This window comes from Leptodactylus fuscus, chromosome 9 (genome assembly GCF_031893055.1).
Source record: "Leptodactylus fuscus isolate aLepFus1 chromosome 9, aLepFus1.hap2, whole genome shotgun sequence".
Classification (NCBI taxonomy): domain Eukaryota; kingdom Metazoa; phylum Chordata; class Amphibia; order Anura; family Leptodactylidae; genus Leptodactylus; species Leptodactylus fuscus.
The window spans coordinates 34,037,664-34,047,500 of NC_134273.1; the positions used below are offsets into that span (position 1 = coordinate 34,037,664).

At 38.0% G+C, this 9,837-nt stretch overlaps 1 protein-coding gene across 1 annotated transcript in view; it reads left to right on the top strand.

Annotated features, from left to right (window-relative positions):
- Positions 1-9,628, top strand: part of SLC6A1 (solute carrier family 6 member 1) — a 150,097-nt gene extending 140,469 nt beyond the window's left edge. Inside the window, exons 11-15 of the mRNA XM_075287611.1 lie at positions 1,498-1,629; positions 3,376-3,478; positions 5,439-5,539; positions 7,222-7,389; positions 8,882-9,628. Of these exons, the coding sequence (XP_075143712.1) occupies positions 1,498-1,629; positions 3,376-3,478; positions 5,439-5,539; positions 7,222-7,389; positions 8,882-8,986 (609 nt within the window). The 3' untranslated portion in view covers positions 8,987-9,628. The remainder of the gene's footprint in view (positions 1-1,497; positions 1,630-3,375; positions 3,479-5,438; positions 5,540-7,221; positions 7,390-8,881) is intronic.
- Positions 9,629-9,837: the final 209 nt, after the last annotated feature.

Sequence of the window (9,837 nt, forward strand, 5' to 3'; positions counted from 1 at the left end):
ACCAGTCAGTCATAAAAAAGGACCCACCTTATAACCTGCAGTAAGAATGTAACAGTACTCCAAGTGAATTATAGCGAGTGCTTAGGGTAAGATTCTACCTGTTTCAACAATGGTGTCATACTAGTTACCACCTACTCAAGAGTATTTCCTTATCCTGCTTTTACCTTCTTCAATAAGTCACCTGATCACACTGTGACCTTTTTTTTCTAGCATAGGTTACTGAACACTCAAGATGTCTCTCTATGCTGCCTGAATTAACTTATCAAAGTGATCTCGCTCTTTATTTTTGCCCTATACTATTTTTTTTAATGTAGATTGTGAGCCCTATAGAGATCACAATGCACATTTTTTTTCCCTATCAGTATGCCTTTGTAGAATGGGAGGAAATCCATGCAAACACGGGCAGAACATACAAACTCCTTACAGATGTTGTTCCTGGTTGGATTTGAACCCAGAACTCCAGCGCTGCAAGGCTGCAGTGCTAAACACTGAGCCACCATGTTGCCCCTATTTTTGCCCTATACCTTTTGTCAAAATCCCTCCTCATTCCTTCTCTGCCTTTCACATAATCTCCTCCCTAAATCGCCACCCATCGCATAGTTCCCCCATCTTTCACAATCAGGTCACTATGCACCCATTACCTTCTTCAGTTTTATCAACAGCTTTTGGTGATACCCTCACAGTCCCTGGAAGGTCAATGTGTTGACGAAACAAAAATTAGACATGGGTACAGGTAATAGACATGGGTACAGATAGTAGAAAGGGGTGACAACATCAATAATAGCAAATTTTATGTTCTACTTTGCATAGTTAAAGAAAACTATGGCGTGTCACTTTAAACAAAGCTCTTCTACTGCAATGGCCTAACCCCTCAGTGCTTTCCGAACCTGATTAATGCAACCTGATAATTGCCCCCCTTCTACAGGTTACTTTAGTATTTTCCATGAGCTCCCATAGCCTCAATGAGACAATCAGAAATAAATGAAGGTTGACTTCTATATCCGATTTTCAGTTATTTTGGGTTCTACAATTTAATCATTGATTTTAGGAATGAATATCTTGCACAATATTAGAAACAACCAGATGAAACTGCTGCCATGGAGGCTTGACTTTGCATGAAAATGCAGAATTCAGGTTCTTTTCCATTTTTGAACCCATCAGAAGGCGATATAGATGCAGTAAATAAATAGACAAACTGCTGCAAATAAAGCAATAAGCTCTGATGTGGTTCCAGCTCGGAAAAATTGACAGATCTCACCTACAATCACACCAATTTGAATGCATATTTCTTAACAGGGTAAGAGACATTCCAGGAGACAGCAGATGGAAAATAAAATGCTGTTTTGAATACTTATGAGACACTTGAATATAGTAGTCATTTTCGGAGCTGAACCATGAGAATGTAATCTATTTGTTCCATGAGACCATTGTGCCTGAATATATCATTTTAATGATTTTGCCAACACAAATTGTACAATGTTCCTTCTTACTTTGCAGTTCTGTACAGTTGAAGGATTTATAACAGCTCTTGTGGATGAGTTTCCAAAAATGTTACGTACCCGAAGAGAAATCTTTATTGCAATTGTGTGCGTTATTTCTTATCTCATTGGTTTGTCCAACATAACTCAGGTAAGTATGCTTGTACAGGCTCAAATAATAGAACACGCCTTGTGGTAAATATAGAAATACAGTACTAAGGTAGAAAATAACACTTACCCATCAAATTGAACCGCATATTCCTAGTACTGTTGCTGTGTTAATACAGAAGAAGACATGCAAATATGCTAATTAGAGTCTCTAAATCAGAAGGGCGATCCCAGATTATCTGCACTGGCCCAAGAACACCCACCTCACCATAGAGAGCCTAATTAGCATATTGGGTAATCTAACTAACTGCACTGATTGCTCAGGAACAGTGGGGACTAGAGAATTCCAGCTGTGCCAGGACCAGTGGAGCGGGACCTATTTAATGATAAAAACAGTAGGAGTAGTATGATCTAGTGAATCCCTAAATCAGCAATTCAGCAATCTCAGAAATATAACTTTCATCCAAACCCTTCTTGAACTCTTTCAAAGAGAACCTTTCATGTCCTCGGGCACCTGCGGTTTTATATACCGCTAGAAAGCCAACGGTGCACTGAATTCAGCACACTGTTGGTTTTCCCATTATGTTTCCCAGTGTAAGAGATATCAGTGCCTTTACCGATCTCTTCACCATCAGAAGGTGTTCCTGACAGTCTAGCTGGGCTGTGAGGAACGCCCCTCCTGATAGAACTCGCCCATAGTGCTGTACTGTCAGAGGGGGCGTCCCTCACCACCTAGCGATGACGCTGAGTGGTGAGGAATGTCCCTCTCTTCCTGACAGTACTCCCTCATGGACTAATACTGGGGGGTGCGTTCCTCACAGTTCAGTGTCATCGCTGGGTGGTGAGGAATGCCTCCTTTGACAGTACAGGGCTATGGATGATTACTGTCAGGAGGGGCGTTTCTCACAGCATAGCCACACTGTCAGGAACACCCTTCTGACGGGGAAGAGATACCGGTAAGGGCATTGATATCTCATGCACTGGGGCTCATAACGAGAAAGCCAACTGTGTGCTGAATTCAGCGCAGGTGCCCGAGGACATGAAAGGTCCTCTTTAATAAATTAACCATTACAGCATGATGTGGTATAGTTCTATAGTTCTCAGTGCTCTTGCCAAATGGAAGCCTCATTTATGATAATGTACTCGCGAGACCATAGACATAGATGTAATGGTTGCCCCTTGTCTTAGTTACAGGCCTAGGTATAAAATGGTCATTGCATTAGATCTCTGTACTCTAAATTTTATATGTGTACAGTTAGTATAACACTTCCAAAGGTCCTTTTACATTCCATTTATATACATGCCATTTACATACAGCAGTTATTGTTACCATGGGGTCCAATGATTATTAATATGATCGTTCATCCTGATAGCATTTACATCCGTCAGCAGAATGTTCCCTTTTTACATGGAAAGAATGATTTTTAAGGCTGCATAACTGAAGCCATCGGCTGACAAACAAGTATTTGGAGATTTGTTGGCTGATTGGGGAACATATTTACATGTAGCAATGATCAGATGATCGGCATTTGTACAAATATTTATCGGCCTATGTCAAAGAGCCTACTCAAAGTCTACTTTTCAACCCCAATGACCCCAATATTGATAATCTGTCTAGGTCCTGTAATCCGCCTAGTCCCTTATATATCTAGCTTGCTATCCTCTATACTTGCATATGCTACATATGATGTCATGGTTTGAACAACATTGGGTAGAACATAACTACATTGTTACACTGTAAATGGATAAACTGACTTTACATATAATCTGAACTTTACTTTCTCTACAGGGTGGAATTTATGTGTTCAAACTTTTTGATTATTATTCAGCCAGTGGAATGAGCCTTCTATTCCTTGTATTCTTCGAGTGTATCTCAATATCATGGTGTTATGGTAAATCTTATGACATATTACATCACTGTTAAACAGGACCTGTAGCTCTTCTTACATGTCTGTCTTCATAGATGAAATATTACAGTGCATGGGAGGAAACAAGAACCAGTGGTTGACCTAGGAGATGGCATGGTTTATTACTTTTATGTTTTAAGGCCACTTTTAAAAAATTGTCTGAAATCTAGTTCAAGGGGCTCTCTGGGTAGTCTGGGAATGCTTTCTTTGACCAGGGTGTTTAGGCAACAAATATAAGAGTTAAGGGGTGGTTCCGCCCCGGGTTATATGATCAGAATCAAACACTCAGCCCCCGAGTTGCTCCACTTACTTCCTCCTCTGTCAGATATTTTCCCAGTCCTTGGGGGCTGGCTTTGCTACTATAATGGCCTTTTCTCCCAATCTTCATAGTACAGGACACAGTATAGTACATAATCAGTGAGAGGTAGGAGAAGGTGGAGAGACTTGGGGGCAGGTGCTGGATCCAATCATATGACCAGGGGTTGGAATCAGTGTGGACCCCACTTTCTCACCTTAAGCCCTGGAGAAGTAAGGCTCCCTGGACAACCTCTTAACTGCTTGCCAAGAAGCAAAAACACTTTTATTACATTTTTAATAGTTCCTGGATATTCATTAGGCATTTTACAAAAATGGTCGTTTTGGTCTGTTTTACACCCTATTCACATGACATGCATTTTAGGCCGTATTCACAGTAAAAAAAAAAAAAAAGCAGTTTTAAAACCCATGAGAGTCTATGGGTTTATTTACATGTCTATATATGTATCCAATACTCTCATGGTTTTTAAGACAGCCATGTCATGGGCATTAAAAAAAACTATTGCCATACAGTAATTTTTTACTGTCATGTGAATAAGGTCTTAGGCCTGGTTCACATCTGCATTGGTAATCCATTCGGGGGAGTCCGCATGGGGACCCCCCCAAATGGACTACCAAATGGAATGGCAAGCGATGAGCAGTGAAAGCACATGGACCCCATAGACTATAATGGGGCCCATGTGCTTTCCACCTGGTCTCTGTACGGAATATGCGTACAGAAAAGTAGTTCATGATCTACTTTCCTGTCCACATAACTTGTGCACACGGACGCCATTGTAGTCTATGGGGTCAATGTGCTTTCATAAGCTCACCGCTTGCCAATGCGCTTGGTAGTCTGTTCGGGGGGGGTGTCCCCATGCAGACTCTCCTGAACAGATTACCGATGCAGATGTGAACCAGGCCTCACTCCTTATCATACCCACAAGTAATTTGGCCTACACATAGTTAACCAACTCCTATAAAGAAAAAGGTATCTGACTACAGTTCTACAATAATATCACCTTTTATTATTATTATTATTATTATTATTATTATTTTTGATTTTTTTTTATATATATATATTTTTTTATACATAACAAATGGGAATCCTAGGTAACAGATGGTAAATTAGTTCCAGGATGTACACAGTAAATGTAATAAAAAAGATCAATCAATTACTACCTCACACAACATAAAGTGCACCCTATACAACTATACTGAAGGACCAGTCCAGTGGATTCAGGAGCCCACCAGGACACCCATTGTACATCTCACCAGATAGCTTCATCAGCCCCCCCTTACACACACACACACACACACACACACACACACACACACACACTGAAGCTGATATTACTGTAAAACTGCAGTCTTACAGTTTTTATCCTAGGAGTTGTTTTATTTTAGGATATTAAATAAAAAGCAAAAAAGTTTCTAGAAGTAATAATCACATAAAAATAAAGGATCTCTAAAAAGTATATAAAATTATTTGAGTAATTGATTAAAAAAGAATCATGCTATCACAATCACAACTACTTGTACAAAATGTACAAATGTATAAATGTGTAGTATATTGAATGGTCACTTATAGTTTAAAAAAATGTATGTAAAATACTATTTAGATTTTGTCTAAAAGATTCATATTTTACAGGTGTTAATAGATTTTATGACAACATTGAAGAAATGGTTGGATACAGGCCTTGCCTTTGGTGGAAGCTCTGCTGGTCATTCTTTACACCCATTGTTGTAGCGGTAAGACACAAGATAATCTTTAAAATGTTTAATTGGCAGGAAATATCCGTCATTGAGAAAACATATTCTTGCTCATTGTTTAATGTATTGTTTGTGTTTTCAATGGTATTTACATACATATGTTCAAGGAGCTTGTATAGCATTGCACATGTCAATATGTATCACTAGTATAGAATCTCAACGGCTATCGTAGAGACATTCTCCCCGACAAGTAATATAGAGACCAATGGGGCATGTGTCATATTTGTAGATATATATATATATATATATATATATATATATATATATATATATATATTATATATGTACTTTGGCATAAACACATGCATTATGACTCCATATGAAACTGGTGACATACAGACATACAGAGGTACAACAAAATCCTGTACACATGTATAGGTATGATTGCCATATCATGGGTTTGTACAACCCGGAGGTTGTAGGAGAACCATAATACAGCCACAATACAGGGGTGTGCATCCGCCCTTACATTGCATATGTAGTTTTTTGAAGGAGAGAAATACAAAACTATCCAAACTAAAACAAATTATTTAAAGGGTATCTCTAGGGAGTGCTCAATTCTAATTTCCTCAGTGGATCGATTTGTGACAAACCATGGGTTTCTGGGCTGTTTCTGATCTTGGACCATATGAATTTCCCTTTTTTCTTGTGTTCACTGATAGTTACCAGGACTATGGCGACTGACTGAATACATCATTTATATAGTAAAGTCAACTCCATAGCACAGGTATAATAGGCAAGAAGAGGGAGGATACAATACTGTCCATAGCACTGTACTGTCAGAGGGGCGATTCTTACTGCCCAGCCAAGACATTGAGCGGTGAGGAACGCCCGCCTCACGCCTGACAGTGCTCGTCCATAGATTAGTACTGGGGGGCTCAGTGTTATGGCTGGACAGTAAGGAACATCCCCTCTGACAGTGCAAAGCTATGGACAGTACTGTCAGGAGGGCATTCCCAGCTAGACTGTCAGGAACACCCTTCTGACAGTGAAGAACTATTGGTAACGGTACCGATAGCTCTTGCCCCAGGGCACATAACAGGAAAGCCGACTGTCAGCACTGTCAGATTTCTAGCGGTATATAAAACCGTGTGTGCCCAAGGACATGAAAGAACCTCTTTTAAGTCATTGTTGAGTGATAGCTGAAATGGCCTTTCCATTACTGTTTAGATGGATATGTATATTTTCTGTTTCACTTATATATTGGGATGATCAAACCAAAGCTGTACTGTCTATTTCGATTTATAATTAGAAGAAAAAGTAATAGAGCAGGGAATTGGGAATACGCTAAAATTGTTGATGAAAAAACTACAAAAAATAGAAAAAAGTTTAACTTTAATTTTTTATTTTTTTTTTAAGCCCACAGGATTTGACAAATATAAAATAAACTTGACTGTTCTTTCAGTAACCACTTTGTAATACACTGATTAATGAAATGTCAACAAGTTTCCCTTAGGAAAGAGCTTTACAGCAGCTTCTATTTCTGTCCCTTTTGATGCCAGACTGAAAGTACTTTGCATTAATTTTCTTGATGTTGACTTTGTGACCTTTTCAGCACTAATACATTTCTGATTTGAGTTTACTTTGTAAGAATTTTTGGAGTAAGTAAAAATATATTTGATTCTTATAAACGTTTTTGATTCTTCTTCCCTTTTGTACAGGGAGTGTTCCTTTTCAGTGCTGTGCAAATGACTCCACTTACGATGGGCAGCTATGTTTTCCCTTCTTGGGGACAAGGAGTTGGCTGGTTCATGGCCTTATCTTCAATGGTGCTGATTCCTGGCTACATGATATATTTGTTCGTGTCTCTTAAAGGTTCTTTAAAACAGGTATGAACTTTTATCATTAACTCATAAAGTTCATACTGAAATATTTTCATCAAAGGGGTTTTTCGGGCAAGAATTTTTTTTTTTTTAAAAGACTGGTTAGTGCTAATAATAGGTTAATAAGTACATCCATACACCTTTAGTAGTGTTTTGAGTGATTTCCGGGTGTCTGTGGGAGCTCCTGGCATCCTCTGCATTTGTTTACTTGGTGTAGCTTTCTGTGTACCTTTCACATTACCTCCCTCTCACTGCCCCCTCTTCTTTTACTCCATTACACCCCCTCCCTGTCTTCCTAGCTAAGCTATCACTTCCACTACTAACTAACTTATCCCACCCATGCCCCATCACAACATACTACCTATCTTCCTCTCTGGGAGACGGCTCCACCTTTCTCCTTCAGGGTATGTTCACACAGTGGAAAATGGCTTCCGCGTACTGCGCAGCTAATGCTAATGCAGTACACCAGCATCCCATCGCGGCATTCTGCTCCAGAGTAGGCCCAAGTGAATGGGCCTAATCAGGAGGGAGTCTCGCGCTACAGATGCCGCAGCTGATTCAGCAGCAGAATCTGTGGGAAGAAGGGGCATCTCACTTCTTTTTTCCGCTACTAGCTAGAAGTCAATGGGGAGCTGGTTTTGGCAGTGGATTTTGAGGCGTCTAAAATCCGCTGCCAAAAAACTCTGTGTGGACAGACCCTCACTGTGCCAGTGCACAGACCAGAAGTACCTGTGACGCCTGTGCAATAGAGAAGGAGTGCCATCTCTATTGTGCATGTGTCGCACACTGTGAAATCATGCTTGCAGAGGGGAGGAGCCATTCCCAGACAGGAAGATGCATAAGTATTGATGGGGTTGGGGAGGTTAGGATTGTACTGGTGACGTTCCTTTTTGGAAGCGGTGATACGAAATCTCAATGGATTATCAGAAAGTGTCCCTGAGCAGTATAGATTTTTTTTAATAGAAGTAAATTAAAAGTTAGGCAGGGTGAGAGGGTTTAGATTAGGGGTTAATTCCAATTTTATCCTGGACAACCTCTTTAATGATTTAAAAAAAAAAAATCTAGACTCAAATTCTCACAATACTAAAATTATTTGATATCTTTTGCTAGATGGAATGTGTGATTTTATGGGGTACATTTACATTAAGTTTTATGGCGGGTTAAAAACGAAGAAAAATGTTTTGGTGCACTAAAAATAAATTTTTTGTATGGGTTGTTTCAGTTAAAGTATGTATATTATCTTTATTATTTTTGTAATATAAAAATAATTTATTTTGTTTATTTTTTCCCTTAAAACAATTCTTTTTTACCTTTTTTAACCACTCTTGTACCAGTTACTGCACTTTTCCCTTTTGAATATAATTCTTGATAAATTTATTAAAATTGGACCTTTCTATAGTACAAAATGAAGACCATAACTTTCAATAGTTTCCATGATTTTTATTGTACTCACAGGTATATTTTAATACAGAAGAATAATACCTATTTTTTTCTACAGCGTCTACAGGTTATGATACAGCCAAGTGATGATGTTGTTCACAATGAAAATGGGCCCGAACAGTTGTCAAAGAGTAATTCTGCCAACAAGGAAGCCTATATTTAAACACGCTGTACTAAGGAAGTGCAGTTAGTATGATTTTCTAAATACAAAATGGTTGACATGACCACACAATTACATCTGGAATAAAGAATTTACCTACCTCCAGTGGCAAAAAGGGGACCATCACCAGTAGAGCACAAGGAAATCAACTAGGTTATTTTCTTACTGTTTCGTGGAATAACATGAATGGTTTGCGTGTTCCGGCAATTTAGACTGTTAACGTTTTTATCTTTACTGCAAGAGTTGAATTTGTAAACCGAACAAGCACCATTTTTAAAGCTATATTTGGCTACGAAAATATGAGGTTTTGTGTGATTGATTTTTAATTCTGTAACATTTCTTAGAGGCAGCTCCCTAGTCTTTGAATAAAATCCATATAAAGGTTATTATCTCTCTTTTTTTACTCAGCATTTTTACGGAACAAGAGTAGATAACGCAAATGTTTGAAGGATTTTCATTTTTTCAATTCTTGTAGAAAATTGTCTATTATTTTTGTGAAAGGTTTTCTTAAAAGAATTATTGATTGATTTTTTTTTCCTATTAAGGATATAAAAGCACAAATTATGTTCAAGGGACCAAATTTACATACACATTTATTACAGAAGTATTAAAAGAATAAAAACGATACCAGCTTTTTCTTAAAAATGAATTATTTTATTTAAAATTCAATTTTAACATTGAATTAACTTTTATTAAATTTAAACATTTAATTAATTCATTTTTATTAAATTCAAAAAAATTTAAGAATTTTAAATAATACGTTCAATTTATTTTATTTTTTAGAGAAAAAAAATGACATTCACATAAACTCTTGGAAAATGTAGGATCAGATTTTAGAAGAAATTACAATTTCC